The sequence below is a fragment of the Erpetoichthys calabaricus genome, chromosome 7, assembly GCF_900747795.2.
Source record: "Erpetoichthys calabaricus chromosome 7, fErpCal1.3, whole genome shotgun sequence".
Classification (NCBI taxonomy): Eukaryota; Metazoa; Chordata; class Cladistia; order Polypteriformes; family Polypteridae; genus Erpetoichthys; species Erpetoichthys calabaricus.
The window spans coordinates 141,231,292-141,254,930 of NC_041400.2; the positions used below are offsets into that span (position 1 = coordinate 141,231,292).

General features: G+C 38.1%; 1 protein-coding gene across 1 annotated transcript in view; it reads left to right on the forward strand.

Moving 5' to 3' along the window:
* Window positions 1-19,771: 19,771 nt before the first annotated feature.
* The window catches only part of LOC127528752 (protein shisa-like-2B), a 43,388-nt gene continuing 39,520 nt past the window's right edge, over window positions 19,772-23,639 (forward strand). The window contains exon 1 of the mRNA XM_051929475.1: window positions 19,772-20,066. Within this exon, the coding sequence (XP_051785435.1) occupies window positions 19,876-20,066 (191 nt within the window). The 5' untranslated portion in view covers window positions 19,772-19,875. The remainder of the gene's footprint in view (window positions 20,067-23,639) is intronic.

The window sequence follows — 23,639 nt, forward strand, 5'->3', positions numbered from 1 at the left end:
GCCCCCTACTGATCTGGAGACGTTCGTTCATGAACTGCAGACAATTGACTCGCAGTACATTGAATCGCAGTTTAGTTCTGTGATGATATATGTATAGGAGATTGCATCAGAGAGGATCTGTGCCAGCAGTCAGAAGGTTTTCCAGTTTGAATCACGTAAACGCCAGAAGTGACTCTATTCTGTTGGGCCCTTGAGCAAGGCCCTTAACCTGCAATTGCTTCATCCTGGGTATGACATTAATCTGCATCCTGCCCTGCAAGTAGATCCTCTAACTTACAGGGAAAACTTGGGGGTTGGTGGCAGGATTGGCACTCCAGCCACTGTATAAAACACCTCACAGTGTTTCAGTGTGGTGCTGAGGTGTCACCCACTGCACTCGGGTCCCAATCCAGGTGGATCATTGTGTGGTAGGTACAGCAACGCGCTATCAGCGAATGCTCCCAACCTCAATGTTCTCAGTTTTATCATGATGTGTGCATTACTCTAAGGTTCTATTTGTACAAATGTTTTTTTATTTATTGTTGAAATTTTATTTATTGTCAAAATCAATAAAGAATGTTATTATCCATCCATCCATCCATTATCCAACCCACTAAATCCTAACTACTGGGTCACGGGGGTCTGCTGGAGCCAATTCCAACCAACACAGGGCGCAAGGCAGAAAACAAACCCCAGGCAGGGCGCCAGCCCACCGCAGGAATGTTATTATTATTATTATTATTATTATTTATTTTGCTGTTTGCTTTTTGTATTGTTTGGTGGTTAAAGTTGTCACACTGTTATGATGCTATTCTAGATTTTAAACTAGAATATAGGCTATGGTTGTTTTTGAAATGAACGAATTGGTGACTCAAAGATTCAAATAATTTTGGTTAACTGAACGAAATGATTTGAATCAATATAGTGTAAGTCTGCATAAGAGAGTTTAGAAAATAAGATTGACTTAAAATGTTGTCAATCACAGCAACTCAAAACACGTGACGTTAACAGGCGGCTATCAATCAATGACTTACTGAAGTTACTTGTTGAGCATCACTGAATCCTTTCGTATGATTCACTGAAAAGATTTGTTTGAATCACCCATCAGTAGACTAAATGTTGGGCTGTGTCTTGCTGGAGGGATTCAAGAATGACATCTCAACAAACAGTTGTTTTAGTTTTTTTTAGAGAAAGGAAATAAATCGAAGTGCAGAACGTGTCGGAGTCTGATGTCGACACTGAGTCGAGTGATGTTCCAAAGGCAGGTGGAAATTGCGCTGCTATAGCTGCGGTTGATTTAGCAATGGCTGTGCTATCATCACCTTTACTGTGAAAATCTGTAAGCACTGACCTACCACATGCCAAAGGATCTGCGAGTTCATAGATTTGCCTGACATATACGAGCCACCAAATTAATTGGTTTTAAATTTTCCAATTTCTGTTACGGCTGGTAAGGCATACATCTACAGTATAGCGGCTCGTTGATAACAAATTGGGAGGAATATGGGATATCAAAAGATGTGATTTGTGTATTTGGAGACACATATTAGGAATAACGAAATGCTAATGAGACTGTCTGCTTTTATATAATACTATAGTAGTCAAAGATATAACAGATATTATTTGGTTGTTTGTGCCATTGTGATGGGCTGGTATGTCTTACATTATCAACCATTTCTAAGTGGTTTTAAATTACTGATAACGAAAATCATTCAGAATAGAAATGCATAAAAATACATTAGTATGATTGGACTTCTATTTTTTTTTTTTTTTTAATGAATGTATACTTGACAATTCTAAATATACCGTTAGGCCCACCTGTGATGAATTTTGGCTCATCCTAATCTGAGATCCTGGCATCGCTACTGGTACAGTGGTTTTTCATCTACCCTTAAATTAAAGAATATGTGCACAAAGTTTCTTAGTTTGGAGACGTAGCTTAAACTGAACTCATCCAACTGCTGGCATAGTTTCCATAGACAATATTGGTGAATTAGAACATTTTGAATCTGGAAGAAGTGAACTTGCAGAATGCTGACTATACGGTCAAACAAGTCAGTTTGCCATAATATTCTGCATGTGCTGTGTCCCTCCGTGTCTGAGTGATGCTTTCATCTGCCTCTCGGACCACAGTAATGGAGGAGTCCAGGTATATATGGTGGTATATTAAATCATTGAACCCAACAGTGAAAGCCAGGGTCTCACACTGAACCATGTTGTGTATTCTCTCCTCACTCCATGATGGAAAGAGATCGGAGGTCACAATGACTGTTCAGGTTGCTTTTTTATGCCTCCATGTTACTTACTCTGAGCAGTGCTACCTGTGTGGCAGGTGACATCCACCTTCTAATAATTCTTCACTTTACTTACTTCAGCATTACACGTTGTAGCCAACCATCTCTAGTGTCCAATCTTGGTGTCTTCAAATCCAAATTAAAGACACCCCCTCATATGTAAGGTGTCAGAATGGACATATTCACATTCTGAAGTAGAGATGCTGAATGCTCCAATTTCTACCATCTAACTTTTACTTTTGGATTCATTAGAGGTTATGTGTCCTCAGAGGGATAGATGAACAGTTCAAGCAAAGCCATTATGTGAAAAAATATCAATTCATCAAGATCAAAAACAGATGAATCTCTGAAACCTACTATATCTTACTGCATTGCTGATCTTAAGATTAATAGTAGATTCCAAGTAGTACTAGGGTGTTGCACCGTGTTAGCCATTATGAATGTAGAGAAAAGCCAAGCAAAATGACACCTTTTATTGGCTAAATAAAAAGATTACATTATGCAAGCTTTCGAGGCAACTCAGGCCCCTTCTTCAGGCAAGATGTAATGTAATGATAACATCTTGCCTGAAGAAGGGGCCTGAGTTGCCTCGAAAGCTTGCATATTGTAATCTTTTTAGTTAGCCAATAAAAGGTGTCATTTTGCTTGGGTTTTCTCTATAGTAGATTCCAAAAAATAAAATTAAATAAGGACCAGTACCAAAATCAAAAAATGACTGGCAAGTAAATAAATAAAAGGCAAGAAAAAAGTCACCAGAATTCATCCATCCTCCTATTTTTCAGTCTGCGATTCCTGTTATAGGCTCACAGAAAGCATTGGGCTCAAATCCATATGAAACCTTGGATGGGGTGCCAGGGCTAGTTTAGAGTCACTGATTAGCCTAACATGTACAAGTCTGAGATATGGGAGGAGAACGAAGTTGAGACCTGAAGAGAACTGAAGTTGAGCAAGCTGGGAAGTAAACATAAGTTGATTGCTCACAAAGAGGAGAAATGGTATAGGAGGCACGATATGAGAGCTGCCTTCAAAGAGATGATGTATAAAAGTGGACAGGAAGCAAGAAAAGCATCTTGAAATGGTGGTGTCTGAGAAGCAGGCCTTACAGGAACACGCCTAAAAGAGAGAACACCAGTTAAGAGAGTTTCACACGAAACTACCAAGCGAAAGTACTGAAGGTACACGTAGGGCAAGAGTTTTCAAGTATTTTAAAATGTATTCTATTACCTGTTATGTGGCTAGTTAGAACTAAACTAAGTCATAAAGGAAACAGCAAATAACCCATACAAATTTAAAGACCCCTATACATTGAGATCTTTTGTATCTGCATTTATTATTGATGTCTCAAGCTATTTTTTACCCTGCTGTACCCATATTCCCCATTCTCTAGCCATTTCACAGAGAGTGGTACACTTGTTTTAGTCTTGGACTGGAGAGGAAGAGGAATTGCCATTCACATGCAGAGCAGAGAAAGAGAATTACAGTTCTGAAAAATATAAAGAGTGTCTTGAGGAGCAACAGTGAAAATGAAATTAAAAGGAAAAAAGGTCTGCTAAGTGTCATTAGAGGAAGAGCAGGAGAAGTCAAGTGTGTCCACAGTGCCGTGCTGTAGTACTTATGCACAATGGAGTCCAAGCATAGTCTACTACTGCCATCTTGTGGTGCTGAAAGGCATTGCCGCTTTCTTAGATTGAAGCATCTAAGGTATTACATTCATATACTGTATCAAGTCAAGTATTAAGTATCAAGAATGTTTATTGTCATTTCATCCATATACAGTAGTACAGCATACAGTGAAATGAAACAACGTTCCTCCAGGGCCATAGTGCTACATAAGACACAGGACAACAAAGAATCCACGACACATAACATAAAGACACATAATATACAGTATAACAAGGTGCAAGTGAGTCAAATGTGCAAACATGTGCAACCCTGTGCAAACATTGCAGAACAGAACACATATATCAGATATCAGACTGGTCCATGAGTGTCCAGGAGTCTGACTGCTTGGGGGAAGAAACTGTTACACATTCTGGTGGTGAGGGTCCGAATGCTTCGGTACCTATTTCCCAATGGCAGGAGTGTAAACAGTGAATGTGAAGGGTGTGTTGGATCATTCACAATGCTGGTGGCTTTGCGGATGCAGCATGTGGTGTAAATGTCCATGATGGAGGGAAGAGAGACACCGATGATCTTCTCAGCTGTCTTCACTATCTGTTGTAGGGCTTTGCGATCCCTGAGCGTGCAATTTCCAAACCAGACAGTGATGCAGTTGCTCAGGATGCTCTCTATGGTTCCTCTGTAGAATGTTGTTAGAGTAGCTGGTGGAAGATGGGCTTTCCTCAGCCTACGCAGGAAGTAGAGCTACTGCTGGGCTTTTTTGGCTAAAGAGCTGGTGTTGTGAGAACAGGCGAGGTTCTCTGCCAGGTGGACACCCAGGAATTTGGTGCTATTGACAACCTCCACAGTTGAGCCGTCAATGCTAAGTGGCAGATGGTCACTCTTAGTCTTCCTAAAGTCAACAATCATCTCTTTGTTTTGTCTACATTCAGAGACTTTGGCTTTACACCATTATACAGTGCCTTCTCAACTATACAATTGTTAAAAAATATATATATATTTTTTTTACAGTTTGAGATTATGGATCACAGATTAACAAAAAATGGAAAAGAGGAACTCAAACCTTCACCTGAGATTTAAAATCCAATGACTTTGACATGAGGGGTCGATTAACCAACACAATCAGTAGTGTCAATATCAAACATGTATCATTACATCTTTGTAAATTTTAATATACTGTATACCAGCGATTTCAAATAGGGCTTTTCCATGGTGAGCAGACATTTTTATATACTGCACTTGTACCAGGCTGAGCAAGAGCTTGGTGGGACAACAGCAGTAAAAATTACAAGCAGACACGCAGTGTCATGTGGTGAGACACTTCGAACGCTGCCTGCATGGTCTCTTTATGGGGTGGCAGTAGGTGGTTGTCACAACTCTGAGGTTTATCAAGGTGAAGAATGGTATTTTGTACATATTTTATTATTTTGGTTTCATTCTTGACGATTTAATATTTTTAAACATTTATTTTTATTTTCCACTGCTGTCATTTTGGCTGTCACAGGTGGAGCAAGAAGGAAGTCATGTCATTTGACACCACTGTTTACGATGGTGGCTCGATTTGTCTAAGATCTTGGATTGTAAACAAAACTTTTCTGATATTAGTGAGTGATTAGTAAAGAGGCCTTCAGGATTAAGACTTTCTTTGGCAAAAACTTCTCACTTTGATGTTTGGTTCATTTCTTCTTCCTGGCATTTGATTGCTTAAACTTTTTGCAGTGTGTCTTGCCATTCCAGAGTGCTTCCATTTTCATATTTCTGCCTGTTTTTACTTTGGACATTGTCTTAAAAAGTTTACGGAGCACTTCAATTTCAGTGACCATTATATGCAGCTATTAACAATCTGAGTATTTTATTATTTATACTTTTCAAAATAAAAACAAATATAATTGAAAGTAGTAAGTCTTTTGAAATATGAGATTTTAATTCTTCATAAATTTATCTAAATTCAATATGTTTTCTGACATGCATTATATCTCATCAGCTTTTCCCACAACTGATTGTACTGTATATTAATTGAGCCAAACTCACTGTTAATTATAAAGCACTTAAGTAAAACATTCTGCTACATACTTTATAACACCTGTTTTAATTCACACATACTTTCATGCTGACTAATTTTTCATAAAAAAGAATATTTAATAGCTTGAGATATAATACATGATGTAAAAGCATTCAGGTTCTCGATATAGCAATATTCTTTCATACTCATTTTGAGAAGAAGTTTATATAGTCATAACTTTGTCGGCACTGTAACTCAAGAATGAACAGAAAAATTCTTATCAAATCTTTGTGGGTAACTTGGACAAGCTTCATGACTGGGCGCACACTTGGAAAATGGAGTTTAATGTTTAATGTTGAATATAAATTGAGGGATATTACACTCAGACTATATAATACACTAGTGAGACTGCATCTAAAGTATTATATGTAGTTTTGGCCACCACACTACAAGAAAGACATAGTAGCACTTGAAGTTGTGCAGAGCAGAAGAACCAAGAGCATCCCTGGACTTAAGAACATGTCCTACTCTGACAGGCTCAGAGAATTAAGCCTGTTTAGTCTTGAGTAGAGGAGACTGCATGGAGTCCTATTCCAAATATTTAAAATCCTCAAATGCAATGATAAAGTAGATCTAGCAGAATTCTTTTACCTTAACACTGAATCACATATTCAAGGACAGCAGTGGAAATTAACGGGAAGTGGAATTTAAAACTGATACCAGGAAGCACTTCTTTACGGAAAGAGTTTTGGGACTCTGAAACAAACTACCGAAACATGCAATTGAAGCAAAAACTTGACAACCTTTAATCAGGATGAGATACTGGGACAGCTGGTACTGGCAGTAAACATTTCCTCTCATGTCATCAAAGACATGCATGTAAGGTTAACTGGTTGTTCTCAATTTGCCCTGTGTAAGCGAATATTTGTGCATGATTGGGCTAGTGCCCCCCTGTCCAGGGTTGGTTACTCCCTTGTGTGAAATGCTGCCTAGATAGGCTATGGACCTCCACAACACTGATTTGGATTAAGCTGCTTTGATAGTGCTACCTTATGCAATCTTCAAGCATTTTAAAGTAATTGTTTAATCTGCTGATATTTTTACTTATTTACATAATTAATTATGAATGCCATTTTTATTTATCAAAGTGAAAGATACCAGAATATTTTTTGTAATCCTGTAGATGGCAGTCACAGTTCACATATGATAGCTTGAACAGTTTTGTTTACACCAACAGTGTCATCCAAGCAAAAGAGAAATGGTAGGAGTTTAACTATCTAAAAACAGAGCTGATCTGAACTTATATAATTATAATTTTTTTTACAAAGGTGTTCCCTCTCTAACTGAGGAGTCAGCTTATCCATTCACTCAACCAGCACAAGCTCAGAACTTCTCCTTTGCTCAGTCTTTCTTTTTCTCTCCCTTATAATTCATACTTAATTTCTTTCACCTTAGGATCATCTGACTGCTGTGTGGGATAGCATTTAGTCTGGACACACACACGTAATGAACTTGAAGTTATCCTGCAAAAGTCCCAACACAGCAACACTCAAATTGAAATTGCCCTCATAGAAGAACAGTGATTGTGTTTTTTTCATCCTTACAGGAAGTTGGCCTTGGCAATGGGAGATTTCCAATGAATTATCCTATAGTGTGCCCAAAACGTCTCACACTTTTAGGCCGGGTTTATACTTCACGCGACGTGACGCATGCTGCAGCGGATGCTCCTGCTACGCAAGCGTTTTACTGTTTATACTTGCGCACGTACTTTACAGAAATCTGGAGGAATCCACCAGGTGGCAGTGCGCGATATCATCACAGTGAGAACAGGTTTGGCTTCTCTGTGTTGTGAATTGCCTGGAACACCCATTAAACTCAGATGACACCTTACCGCAATATCTCTGAAAAGGATGTTTAATGATTAAATTCATCAATCCAGGGATTTGTCCATTCCACCAAGCATTGAACACAAGACTGAAACAATCCCTGGATGGGCATCAGCTCATCGCAAGGTGAATACAAGCACATACATACACTGGAGTCATTTTAGTGTCACCAAATCTGGATATCTTTGGAAGGAAACTGGAGCACACTGAGGAAATCCAGAAGGAAAACATGCAAACTCCAGGCAGAGAATATCAGAAGAAGAAGACAGCAGCACTAACGCTCTACCACCATGTCACCCCCATGTGTGTAATTATTAACAGTATTCATTATTTAAATGAAATTAATGATTTCTCTGTAAAATGTAACATACATACTTTAATGCATTTCATCATGAAAGTGATATCAAGTATACCTGTAAATCTTAGGATTCTAAATGTGCAGAGAGTTGGAATATCATACATTTAATGTGTTCTACGTGGTGATCTATTGCTGATTGCTGCTGCTGTCATGTCCAGGGGAAGCCTTAAAATAAAAAGACGGCACATAAGACAGTATGTGAGACTTTTAAAATGCATTGTGTCATTACGATTGGGAATATGTGACGCTTGAATATAAAAGCACCACGAATGCATTTGTATGTTGGCATTTTGCTTCACCACCTCGAACCATTCATCAAACATCGAAGCGCGCACATCGATATCGTAGGATCCGCAAAGCGGCTTTCTGTCACATGTAGATAGTAAACAGAGACTCTGACGTCACATTCTAAATTTTAGCACACTGCGCCCCCGACTTTTTACTGGTACTGCAACTCGCGCATGCGTAGCGCTAATTTCTTAGGACCTGCTCAGAGGACACATCAAATGAACGCTGGGAATGTGTGGCAACCATGATGTGGGCGCGTATGCATTGTGAGCGTGAAGTATAAATGAGCCTTAATAGGACCATCCAGCTCCTGACTTTCTTTCATTTACTGTAGTGTCCTCTCCGAAGCATCACTCAAGATAAAAAAAAATGATGTGGATATTGTAAGCAACAAATACTTGGCAGGGCATTTCTAAATCTAGGACTGAACTCAAGTAATTTACAGATCAAATGAGTTGGAGTGCATGAAATATCTGTTAATACAACATACTATATGATATTTCTCTCCTGATATAAACTAAAAAAATACCAATATACTAAAAATTATTGGAAACTTATGAATGCATTTAAACATAAAACACAGAACATAAAAATTTGTGCATGCAAAACAAAATTGTCTATGTCTTTGCGTATAGACTTGTATGTGAACTGTATGTAATTAGCTAGACCACACCGTTAAGAGTATTACCCAAGTTTGTGAGGTGATACACAGAGGACGGTATGACGTGAAGAAGCCGTGTCTTGTGCTATGTTTTCTTTGCAGTGGTGGTGGTGTCAGTGAGCATGAATGAGTGACTTATTACTTCAAGAAAGGTCAATGAATGCTAATGAATTTACAGTATTTGACTAGCAGAGTCAAATAACTGTTTCAAAAATAAGAGGTGTGCCTGTGTGCATAATTATTAGTAGTGTATTTGTTTTTTGTTAAGTAATTCGTAAAGTACATACAAATACTATGTGAATGAAGCACACAAAAGGCAGATAAATGGTTGAGATCCTGTAAGAAACTCAATTTAATGTTCAGAGATTTGAAAAAGGTTGGAGAGAATTTTTGGACTTCTGACAAAATATGACAATCAAGAGCAGAAAGTAAGCCTCTTGTTAATGAGCCCGATGTCCTTCAGGAGCAGGTTCTAAAATAAATGCAGACTTCCAGGGGCCTCATGTATAAACGGTGCATATGCACAAAAATTTTGCATACGCCCGTTTCCATGCTCACATTGCAATGTATAAATACTAAACTTGCCGTAAAGCCACGCACATTCTCACGCCAGCTCAAACTATTGCGTACTCATGTTTTTGGCTCAGTTTTGCAAACTGGTGGCACCCAGCTTCAAAGCAGTGCTACTGTTCCTGTGTGGTTTCCCTTTATTTTTTAGATTCACATCCCTGACTCAGCTTTATCAAATACACTGAAATTAACCGCATTTCGTTTTTTAGTTTAAGGCATCTGATTGTAATCAACCTGTAACCTGTGGAATGGCCAAACTATTCCATATACCACAGCTGCTTTAGCGTTGTCACTGTCAGTGCACCAGTATTTTAACCCATTGTATCTAAGTGGGGAATCACAGCTATACAGCAGCTGATCGGAAAGCTCTGTGGCAGATTGTGTCAAGAGCGGAGAGAATTATCGGGATACAACATCTAGCACACACTACCTCAGCCATGTGCACAGTCTATTTGAACTTTTCCCATTCAGCAAACGCTTCAGAGCCTTTCCTGTAGGAACCTCATGGTTCAGAAACAGTTTCATCCCAAGAGCTCTCTCTAAACACACTCAATCAATTCATCAAGTGCTTCCAGTAGAACTGTTTGTACTTATAAGTAAGATAATAAGTACCTCACTGTAAACTTGCACTACAGTTGTAATATTGCACAACCTAAGCCACTTCTGCTTTCATATTGTATGTTTTTCTTTGTTTTGTATCATATTATTATTATTATTACTGTTATTTTATCATTTTATAGGAAAATAGGTTTATGGAGGATTTACATATTGAAACTTATGTTACCATACTATAACAATAAAGGAATTCAATTCAATTCAATAGAAGAGAGCATGTATTTACAGATGATGATGACTAGCTTCTAAGTCGATTTAGATTTCCAAGCGCTATCTTCTTGGAGCTCTTGATATCATTTTTAAGAAGAAATGCATTAATGTATCATGTATATTACATTATACAGTGTGATAAAGGCGCTATATAGCACCCGGCCTGGCACAGACTGACACAGAGGCACGTGTAAAAAGACACAGGCTTTTATTTTTCTTCAGCTGGAGGGCACGTCTTCCGTGTGAACCCTCCAGCCACAACACAGTCCCAAATAAGCACTTAATATACACAGACCAAACACTCTTCCTCTGGCACCACCACTCCTCCCAGGCAACCTCGTCCTCTTCCTCCCGATTCTGGCTCATGAGTGGTGGATGCTGGCCCTTTTTATAGCCCACCCGGAAGTGCTCCAGGTGCTTGATCACCTGTTGCTAATTGCACTTCCGGGTGGGGCTGTAGAGGTGTCCAGGTTGGCTCCGGGATCCATGCAGCACCCCCTGGCGGCCACCCCAGATCCCCACAGGGTTGTGGAGAACTCCATCTCCCATGGAACCCTGCAGGAAACTGAGGCACCATTGTCAACCAGGGAGGCTGCCACCAAGCATCCCGGGGGAGGTACTGAGGAGCCCATGGCTGCTCCCCCAGAACATAAGTAGAAGGGGACCTGGCCACCCACCATAACAGATACATTTTAACTTAATTTAAATAATGTATATTGTTATTCATTAAAAGTGTGGACACGGTGGACAGAGGTAGCGATGAGCTGGTGCCCCCTTCAGAGATTGTTCCTGCCTTGGACTGTATGCTTGCTGGGACTGCTGTGACCCTGGAATGATAGGTGGATGGAATAATTAAACATGTACTACGAAGATATTTCAATGTTCCTTAAAAGTTTTGAAGAATTGGCGTTCTAAACTTATAGATGGCTTGACATTTATTACAGAGCTTATTGTGTGGCGATTGTTTACGTGGAGAAAGGAAAGAAAGGGGAAGAATTGGGGGTTAGTACGTTTGAGAGAGACAGTACTGCTGCAATAAATTATTTCATTGAGGGTCATGCATGGCACAACAAGCATCGTGCAGGAAGCAGGAACAATCTGTGGACGGGGCGCCAGCTCGTTGCTACCACTGCACCACTGAGCTCCCATGTTTTATACATGCTTTAATTCATCTCCTCATGAAAATGATATCAAGTATACATCTTAATATTTAAATTGTTCAGAGAGCTGTAATATCATGAATGTAAAATATTCTGTGTCCTGTCAGCAAAAGAGAAAGCCAGTTTAAGAAGCACGTAGTGATTCACACACAAAGAGTACATAGAAGAACACAGAATACAAAGCATTTAATGTGCTACTTTAGTTACAATGGGATTTGAGAAACTAGTATATTAAACAATTTAAAGATGAAGTTTATGACGTTCTGCTTTAATGACAAAATAAACAACGTGATTAAACTTTAAATTGAGATTAAAGTTGACATTTCAAGTTTTTTTTTCCACTGTGTCTCAATTTCTTTTTTCTTTTCTCTGTACCCTAATAAGCTTCCATATGACACTGAGACGGTGGGCTACAACACACCTTTTAACAGCGAATTTGATATCTGACCACTTCTGTTTAATTTAGATAGATAGATAGATAGATAGATAGATAGATAGATAGATAGATAGATAGATAGATAGATAGATAGATAGATAGATAGATAGATAGATAGATAGATAGATACTTTATTAATCCCAATGGGAAATTCACATTACCCATGTTGTAAAAGTAAGTGTGTCCAGTGAACAAATCCACATAAAATAAAGTGATAGGAGTGATCAATAAATAAAAATAGAAAAATAAAAGTAAAAAAGTACATATACACATACAGTCATACACGGAGCTGCTGAAAAGGCTGCCACTCTCGGCGGCGCCAGATGTCTATGATTTTGGGCACTGTGCAACTTTCTAAACTTGAACTGTTGATCAACTTCCTTTTATTGTTTATACAACTGCAAATAGTACTTTTTGATTGCCTCCACTTGGTATTCACTGAAATTCTTTTTCTTCGGCTTTTGCCATTGTCTTTTCACAGAACGCTGAGCTTAAGGACTATTTATATTGATTTGCATATGCAAAGAGGCATAATTCTGGGAGGAGTGTGGGAGGGGCATGCACAAGCGTTATATTTCACGCAGACCGGGATTTATGTAGTGGAAGAATGTGTAAGTTGGCTTACGCACAATTTTCTGCATCTGAATTTTTTTGTGCATATGCACATTTTGACTTTTGTCCATACGCCATGTTTTAGTTTGAATTCTACGCACAGCATTATGCATGAGGTTAGTGGCAATTCATATGCAGGAGGAGGCAGAGGTGGGACTTGTGGCTCTGGAACGGAAGTATCATCTTCCAGAGAGGAGTTCTCCATCCTAAGAAGGGAAATAGAAAGTGGGTTAGTGACAGTGCATAAAATGTTTTTCTTCCCCCATGCTTAATTTTACCAATACTCATGAAATACTCCCCAAGCTTGTGTGTTTGAAAACTGGTATCTACCCAAACCATCAAGATTTTTAATTATACATTGACGGGGATTTTTGGCCACACTGTCCAAACCACCATTCAAGTTAATGTAAGTTATGACACCAAATTTGATAACAGAGAATAAATAAAGATAGCAATGCCACTACGTACAGTTCAGGGTTCTATTGTGAAGCTGCGGTAAACTAAAAGACTATTGATGAGTACTAAGAAATAATCTTCATACAATGCAAGTAATCATCAGTATACACCTGTAAGTGGAAAATTGTTTCAGGTCGGGAAATCAAATATCCTAGTAAGAGTGTGTAGATTTTCAAACATTTGAACCAACGAAAAAATCTTTAAGAACACAACAGGAAAGAAATGTCAGGGGATTGGCTTCACCCCCGAAGATGTCATGAAGGTGTCTACCACAGAGTCGAGAGGAACACTTGCATGTGTAGTAATAATAATAATAATTTTTTGCATTTATATAGCACTTTTCTCATTACTCAAAGCACTTAGCAATTGCAGGTTAAGGGCCTTGCTTAAGGGCCCACCAGAGCAGAGTCCCTTTTGGCATTTACGGGATTCGAACCGGCAACCTTCCGATTGCCAGTGCAGATCCCTAGCCTCAGAGCCACCACTCCGCCAGTAGGTTTCAGTCTGTCCATCACAGATCCTGTTTTGATAGGAGCAAACTCTATGGGTAGCACTCCACAGTGTTAGAAAGTATTGACTGATTCATGTTGTTTGTTTTCTTAATATTGTCGATTTGTTTTTAATATTTTAATCATTATTTTAGAAGCAAGAAAGTTCCCTGTAAAACTATTTCTGTACCAGAGACTGTTGCTGCAACAAAGTTCCTCCTTCATAAGCTGTTATTTAATCAATTTAAATTAAAAGTCAAACTAAGTGCCGTGTTTCTTTAATGTCTGATTATTTTTGCTATTTTGTTACATGTTTTTTTTTTCAGCTGTGCACGGGACTATTACATAATTAGCACAGGCTGAAAGATAAAAGCAATACATTTCATGGTTGTGTGTGCCCCTTACAAAAGGCGTCTACAGCTGTGAAATTGGATGAAGCCAATTAAGTCTGAGGATGATTGAATGGATGCACCTGTTTTCTATGATAAAGGCACTCGCCTGAATACTATATTAAAAACCGTATTCCTCCATCACAAGTTCTGAGTCAAGCACTAAAGTTATCAGATTCCAGATTTCTGTTTATAATCAGGGTGGATTATTGTTCTAATGAAAAATCAGCATTTTGTCCAGTTATTTTTTCTATGATTGGTAGATTATTACCTTGTCTAACAGAAAACAGAAATGAAGCAATCTTGAACTCTTTCAGTAGATAGATAGATAGATAGATAGATAATGTGGATATCAGCCATCTCAGCCTGCAAATGTGCACAGATTAAGGGCTGTACTCATTTTTGCATTACTGCTAATGCATACCTACAATGTTTGAAACATTTTCAGTAATAGAATACAAAATGTTGAATGAATGTAAAAAGACACCTGCCACTGTTCCATTTTAAAATTAAAAACTGATTCTTCATTCAGTGATGTGAGGCATATGGATTATTTTACCAATGAATGGGTTTGTAAAAAATAAAAGAATATATTTTAGCCCTTAATTTGTTATGCTTAAAGAGAAGTGCCGAGACCCATGGTATCTCACATCAGAGGTAGTCTTGCTGAAACCAACCAGACGTATAATATATGTCTGGAGACGACCATGAGTGAATTTTGCTTAGAACTGGGTGGGAATGTCACAATTCTAAATTGGCGCCCCAACTAAAGGATGTGATTTTGAACTGAAAAGATCTGAGTTGCTCTTGTTAACCTGGCCTGACAGAGAGAAAGCTTCTGTTTACGATGAACCATCTACAGCTGAAAAGTGTCCTAAAAATAAAACAAACTATTAGACATATAAATGTGTTTCGATTGTGCAGAGAGCACATCTGAAAAATAAAATAACCTGATGCAAGGTAAAAATTCCTTCTGTAATATCAGATTATACATTGGCATTCAAAGACATTAATGGACTATTGGTAAACATGAAGATTACTTTAACGCAGATGCTGCGTGTGCTCTCTGTGGCTCACTGTTGTGATGATAGTGTGGGAGTCAATGTGAGTTTGAAAGAATCAGCAGCTTGCTTGTGAAAATATGAACTGCAAAATATGTATTTTGAAGTAAACTGTGCGTCATGTTCCAACAAAAGGACTGCCATTAAGAGACCTGCAGAGTCACAGGAGATGCAGGTTTCAGTACTCAAAAACACCCGAATCAACAAATCTGCTCAATGACACCAGTATACACAGCGTCCACCTTCTAACTAACTAAAGGAAGTTAACATTACAAATTGGAAACAAACACATGCCATGCCAGAATAGCCGCAGAGTTTTAATACGTAACACTCTTGTTACGCCATATAGTGATCCAATAGTTAAAATGACAGAAAGATACAGAAGCATTTCTCAATAGTGTGTAGCTGTGGTGGTCTACGTATGTATGTGTGTGTGTGTGTGTGTGTTGCCTCTGTCATTATAGCATACAGATTTATTATTAACCTTTGGTCACCTTTTGCTACCAGGTCCCTGAATGAGTAGCAGCAGTTTTAGCTTTTTATTTCCTTTCAGCATCAAGTCTTTTATTCAGTTTCTTTTGCACTGTCCTTGAAGCCTGACAGTTTACTTTAGCACATAGAATGATGGAATTAGAGATAGATGTTTTAGGAAGAAGCTCTGTGGGTGTAGTCTTCACCATGCCGTTCACTGCAAATTTTTTAACAGGTTGTCCCCAGCCGGGTATTCTTGTTTGAGAATCACATCTGTCCCCCCCAAGAGACTATGTTAGAGGAGACATTAGTAATAACTTTGTACTCAAGCATGGATGCAACACGTGTATGCCAGTCAAGGTGCCCATTATTGGTTTGGTGAGAAAAAAAGCTCAAATGTTCAACCTGGCCTTTTAGTATATTCTGCTTTTCCCTCAAAATGGCATACTTTTGCAGTTAGTTCTCTTAACATTTAGTTTAACCTAACTCTACTCCAAAATGAAGAAAACAGCCTCAGCTGATAAATGTTGGATTACCTTTTTTTAAATCAAACAAAGCAATGAAAGTGTCTCAGATTAACAAATTTCAAAAGTTAGCATCAGCACTGCTATAGTGAGTGAGTATATTTAATTTTATGTAAATGCAGTACTTTTATTGTATTATTTTTATTGTTATTTCAGTGATGTCAGCAAGCCTCCATTTTGTTGGTACTTTTTCCAAATTGAGCACAGCCATTTTGTTCCTGGATGCACGATTGCCACGTGATGCTGAGTTGTGATGTAATTGTCCAGCCGCTATATAAGATGGCGGTGCACTTTAACTGGTGTCATACTTTTGGAATTCACTGTTTAAAAGAAAATCAATCAATTACTTATTGCATTTCTCGGGCTAAATGTTGCAAGCTCTGCTTTATTTACTTTTGACTTTGGCGCTTTGCATATTGGGTTATGCATAACATTATTTTAAAGTGTCCAGCTATTTTGACCTTCTTTCTGTTCTTAGTCTATGTCTTGGCCTTTCCTCCTCCTAATTATACATTTCCTGGTTTTCTTTGTTTATTATTACACCTGGCATTTAGTGTTCTGCAAACCATTCTTAAAAATATTCTTATCATAAATGATAGCATCCTATAAGGAACTGAAACAATGGCGTTGTTCATTTGATAAGCACACTCATGCACACATTTTTCATTTATAAATCTCATTTTACAATTAAGAATTTATTTTAAAATATTAGGTTATCTGAATTCTCTAGAAAAAAACTTAAATTCAGACAAAAGTTAAAATTTTCTTTCCCTGAGAAAGGAAATAAGGCTGAACAAAGACTGTGTCAGCAGAGTAACATGTGTTATTATATGGTCATTTAAATTTTTTTTTGTTTTGTCCCTTGTTTATTGAACTACAGTTTATATCCTTTTTTTGTTTTGTTTTTTTGTTATGAAGAATCAATATTTTCATTTATTGTCAGTTTCATTTTTGGCTGTTGAAATTACTTAACATTTACCTCAACACCATGTTGTTTTCAAGGGTGCTGCCATTTTTTCAATAGTCTGCTTACTGCTGCTAGGGTGTTGCTACACATGGACAACCAGAAGTGCCTTCACGTCACATCATTGACCTAAAAGTCTAAAGTAAGCTTAGCACCTAAACTCCATGTTTGTCCAAAATTAAGGATGCAAAACAAAATTGTGGTGTGTGTTTTTTTTAAGTGGTCCTGGCTTTAGTTCGTTTACTTTCAAACTCCACACTATGATTTTGTTTACTCTTTTGGTGTAGATGCATTGATTTATGTATGCCTAATCGATGCTTAATTTACTAGAGTTTCTCAAATCCCATCGTAACTAAAGGGGGGATTGGCAGCATGTGCTGATAGCACATTGCTGCACCCACCACACGATGAACCACCTGGATTGAGACCCAAGTCCCAGTTCTGCCACCAACTCCCATGTTTTCCCTGCAAGTTGGAGGACCTGCTTGCAGGGCTGGATGCAGATTAACGTCATGAAGCAACTACAGAATAAGGGCCTTACTCAAAGGCCCATATAAAGTAGCACATGAAATGTTTCATATTCTATGTGTTCCCCAACCCAATCGTTAATCACTACATACTTCTTAAACGGGCTTTCTCTTCTGCCAAAAGGAGTGCACAAGCAGTGATTGCAGCACAGAATACATTACATTCATGATATTACAAATCTGTGAACATTTTAGAATACTAAGATGCACACTTGATATAGTTTTCTGCATTAAAGCATATTTTAAACACGTGGGGACACAGTGGTGCAGTGGTAGCGATTGTTCCTGCCTCCCGCAAGATGCCTTCTGAGACACAGGTAAACCTGGATGGAATAATTTATTGCAGCAGTTCTGCCTGTCAAATGTACCAACCCCTAATTCTTCTCCTTCCGTTTTCTTTCTCTACATAACCAAACAACACACAATAAGCATGTGTAAGAAATGTAAAATCAACTTTAAGCTTAGAATGCTGATTCTTAAAAACTTTTAAGGAACATTGAAAAATATACATTATACATGTTTAATTATTCCATCCATCCAGTCAGGGTCGCGCCAGTCCCAGCAAGTTTAGAGCACAAGGCAACTATTCCTCTGAAGCGTTTCCTGGATGGGAGAAGTTCAAATAGACTGTAGCATGGCTGAGTGGAATCCTGGAATACTGATGCTGGTGGCTTTCCTGAGGCAGCGTGTGCTATAAATGTTCTCCAGGGCTAGAAGCTGTATCTCAGTAATCCTCTGTGTTCTCTAGAGCTATGATACCACACATAGATACAATATATTAAAATACATATAATGGTGCACTGACAGTAACAACGCTAAAGCAGCCATGGTATTTGGAATAGTTTGGCTATTCCGTGCACCACTGTATTGATACAGAATGACTACAATGAAGTGCCTTAAATTTGTAAATGATATGCAGTTAATTTCGGTGTATTTTATAAAGCCTGCGTCAATGATGTAAATCTAAAAGAGAAAGAAAAACGACACAGAAACAGTAGCACTGCATTGATGCTGGGTGACATCCGTTTGCAAAACCAAGCAGAAAAGTTAGTACACAAAGTGAGAAAATGTGCATGGCTTTACATGAAGTTTAGTTTTTATACATCTCAAAGTGAGCGTGGAAACGGAGGTAAGCAACATTTCTGTGAGTACGCCCCATTTATACATGAGGTCCCTGGTCTTTTGGAGACATTTTTCTGCAGTCACATGAAACAAAAAAATGATCTGTTTGGCCATAATGATAACCACTATGTTAGGAGGAAGGTTAAGGCTTTTAAGTCAAAGAATACAATCCCAACTTTGAAGCATGGACAATGTCAGTCAATGCCCATATGGAGCCCTAGGGAGAGTTTCCTAAATCTCCTGAGTGTGCACCCCTTGAGTACCAAAATCAGGAGTGGAATCACTTCTGGCATTTACAGGATTCAAAATGGCAACCTTCTGATTGCCAGCATGTAAATGGGCAAAAATATCCTGACTTGAGCTTATGGGAGGCTACCCTAAGCATTTGATTCAAATTAAGCAATTAAAAGGCAATGCCATCAATTACTAATAAAGTGTCTGTAAATACAAATTGGGTATTGTAAATGAAACCTGAAAAAATGTGTCTCTTAGCTATCATTTTGGCATTACCTCTTATGAAAATAAAGTGGATACACTAATTGACTTCACACAGGGAATGTATGCTAGCATGACATGTAGAAGACATGCCAGCTCCACATAGACCTTAACCAGGCAGGGACTCAAACCCTGGATCTGTAAGGCCACGAGTCACAGTGCCTCTCTGTGTCTAGATAATGAAACAAATAAGGGGCATTCAACTGTCCAGAATACCATCAAGGAAGTCAAAATAATAACAAAAGGAGATTTATTAGTCTTAAATATTATAAAATCATTTTCATTTACAAATGCAAATGATTTACACATGAAAAACTACACGGAAACTGGTTTAAACCCAAATGGCTGGATTAGACAGGACCAGCCGTAGTACCTTAATTCTCGGACTGACTGAATTAAATGTTTCTTTCATTTGAAATAGAAAGCTGCAGACAGCTACACTTAGAAAGTCACTGAAGTCTGCCTGAAAGCATCTCTCCTTTTCTAATACACAGGACTGACTATTTATACATTCTGAGCCAGCCTTCTGCATGACAACACATTAAACCCACCTCCTTTATGTCATAACATCTTTAAACTAAAACTCACAGAGCTTGAGAGAGCGTGAGCCAAGCAGACAATAGTACAGGGCACAGCTAAATGCTCCCTCTGTCTCTTTCTTTGTAGTGGGTCTTCATTTTTGTGACAATGCCAGATGAAACTGAAACATGTGAGGGATATTACACTGCTGATGGTGAGCTGAAAGAAGAATTTGTCTGTCCAAAGGAGGAGGAGAGCCCAGAACTTTCATACTGTTGTGGGTTTGCTGACTTCAAATACTGCTGCAGTGAACCGGGCAATTATTTTCCTTATGAACATGGGTACATGTGGACTCTGAGGTAAGCAATGTAAAGTTTTATGTTATTAAAGTCTGCACCCATATCAAAGACAGCAACAGCAATATAAAATTAAGATGCTCTACATGTGCGTGTGAAAGTCTTAACTGAGAGAAGTAGGAGTCAATCGGGGAGTATTAATAAAACCCTTTGTGTTTTATTCTGCAAGAAGCCATTACATTCAGAAAACCAATTTAAACTCTCATTCTGTCTGAAAACAAGAAAGTGAGTCCAAAGTTCTGTTTTTCTCAGAAAATGAACACTAATGCAAAATTATTCACATAAACACGCCCGACAAATTTTTTCTAGTATTTTTTTATTGTAGACTTACCCGTCGTTAGTTCTCTATGTGGGTTCAGCATTCGTGTGGCTTTTCTTCGTTTATTGGTGACACGGCACATATCAGTAATCACATTTATTTGTTGCTATTGGTTACCTTGTTGGATGGGATTTATCAAATACATGGGTCACTCTCTAGCATATTTCTGTAAGATTGCTGGAAAAAATGATTTTATAACATGCTAGTTAGTTGTTAATAATGACATGCTGCTACAGGCTTTTTTCTGAACCTTTATGATGAACCTTAGTGATTAGAAGGTTTCAATTAGTAGCTCCATTTAAAATTTTGTGACTGTTCATGTGGTGTAATAATGGTAAATGACATCTTTCCATGGTGATTAGAAATGGTACTACTACCAACAATTACACAGAAAAAAATGAATATGTGCATGAAAAATACAGCAGCAGACTTGCATGGTTCTATGGTGGGGTATCACTGTGTTAGCAGTGGCTGCCATCCAGTGTTTTAACAACAACTTTCTGAATGAGAAATTTCATGGCAAATTACAAAGAGCAGAAAAGATAAATATGCCTCAGAACACAATTATTTTTTATTTGTTAATCTCCCTAAACTGATTTGAATTTTTGCATTTATAGAAATGCATTTCTTAAGTAGATTCTCTATTGTGGATATTGTAGATTGTGATATACAGTCTAAAGAGTGTTTGTCAGTATTCTTGAGTTTTGATTCTGAGAACATTTGCCCAGGCAGTGAATGATTGTGAGGGGTTGTGAGAGCAGAAATGGGAAAAAACTGGAAGACATGATCGGTAATATGGTGTCACTTGAGAAAAGCTGGGTTAAAAGGTTTCCACTAAAGAAATGCTAGCATAATTTATTCTGATACTTAATAACTGTGGCGCTTTGACCTTGGGAAGGTGGTGATAGTATAAGACTGAGCTGGGCAGATCAGGCTCTCCCCAGCCACAGTACCTTCAGGAGAATTCCAAAATGCTTCCAGGCTAAAGGAGAAATATAATTGCGGCAGGATGTCCTGAGTCACCGTCCACTGGGCCCAGGAGAGATGCACATCCTAACTAGAACCCCACAAGATCTCAATTCACTTTTCTCCATTCCAAACAGCAGTAAATGTGTGTTTTAGTCTTTCTAGATGGTCAATCAGCTCACTCTTTCCAAAGCAGTAAGTTGTGTGTCCCTGCACAGGAGACTCATTTCAACCATTTGTACCTGTAATCTCATTCATTTGGCCTCTGCTCAGCTGAAGATAGAGAGGCACATTGACCAGTTAATGTACAGCTGCCACCCCCACTTTTGAGTATGATGCTCACAATGTTTCCACCACTACATCATCCCATTTGTTATTCTGAGAATATCCTTCAACATCCCAAATTAACAAGACACAAGGTACCAGACTTTGAGCAGAAGCTCATTCATCAACTACACTGGGCCCTTTCAAACAAGCCATGACTGTGATATTGGAGGTTCTGATATTGTTCAACTCATACAGCTTTGTATGGTTCTGAGTTTGAATAAGACAGATGAATTAATGGATGTATGTCTGAATGATTACTCCATTTTAGAAAGACTTGACTTTATTTTTATGGATTTTAATATGAAATTTTTATTTCTGGGTCTGGCCTCAACCTCCCTTCTCTTCCTAGGATGCATCTAGTCAGAATCAAAATTAATGTGAGACTAAATACATAATCAACACATGTCACATACTGTATAACAAAAAACATTATTGACATGCACAACATAGCTCATCAATTTCTATTCATTTTTGCAAAATTTTCCAGATTTGAAGCTCCATACCACACAACTTGGTTACTAATTCCATGCATCCATTGTTCTGTATGAAAAGAAAACTTTCAGATGTTTGTATGAAATCCGCCTCAATCTGTGTTCCTGTGTTCTTGTTGAAGAACTCATCTTAAAGAACAGCTGGCATCCATCAATCTAATTCCCTTTATAATTTTGGACACTGTAAAAACACAAAGGTCAAGAGAAGAAGAGTCTGGGCTTTTCCTGGACACACCATTTAATGTCCTACATCAAAAAGAACAAAAAGAAACAGTTAACCTTGACAAAATGTCATCAACAAAGTTTTAAACAATGATGCTGTCAGTCATGGTACTTTAGATGTAGAGCTCTGTCCTCATCTAAAATAGTCCCAACAAAAGAATGATGACTTTCTGTTGTGCAATAGTTAAGTAATCGGGAGATTGAAAGGGGTGGAGCTTGCGACTATCGTACCGGAAGTGATGTCAGTCATCTTCTGGCTGATTCTCTTCGACTTTAAAGGAAATAGAAACCATGCTAATTTTGGTGCGTCACTTTTTTTTCCTCTCAAACAACCCAAACCGTTACCCGTGAGACACCAAGCCTCAGGGATGACAACATTTCTATTACGACAAAACTTCTATTATGTATGTCACTCTACATCTCTGAAAGCTTAAATTGAAAAGATTTAAAAACTTTAGTGTTTCCTCCTAGCTTATAGCCCACTGTCACGGAACTGCTTTTCTCTGGACTTCCTCTATTAAGATTATAGTTTTTTTTTGTAATAAACACACCAAAACTGCACACAATATGTACACATAAACAAATGTTGTGATAAATTAACTTGGCTTCTGACCCAACATCCCATTAGTCTTTCTGTCGTGTCCACGTTATTCATCCTTGACCACACCCCTCCACACCGCTCTCAGTGCTGCTGACTCTTCCTTCAACAAAGTTGCTTATAATGGCAAGGCAGAAAAGCTATTCAAGTACATTGAATTTTAGATTGTGATAGAAAAACAGCAGCAAGAGCTGATAATGAACGTCGAAAAAATGAACAAAAGCTGCATATAATAAAAATCAAGAACAAAGAGTATCATCCAATAAACGATTAAGAGAAGAATATCAAGAGCAATATGCAAACAGAAATGCAAAAAAGCAACGTTTATTGAATGTATGTTAGAGGATAAAGTAATTTGTAAGTAATTTGTTTTTGACAAGACATTAATTTAATTGTTTACTTACTTTTTATTACATTTTACTTTTTTACTTCTACTTTTTTACTTTTTACTACATTTTATTCATCGGTATTTAAAATACAGTTATAGTGAAATACTAATAACTAGTAACTAATTTTCTGTCTATAATAACTAAGGACCAAACTGTCTTCCTCCCATGCATCACATACTCTTCTATATACCACCTCATTAAATACAATCACTTGCTCTAACGGAGGGCTGCCCCAATGTACTTCGAGCAGCTCATCTGCAAGAT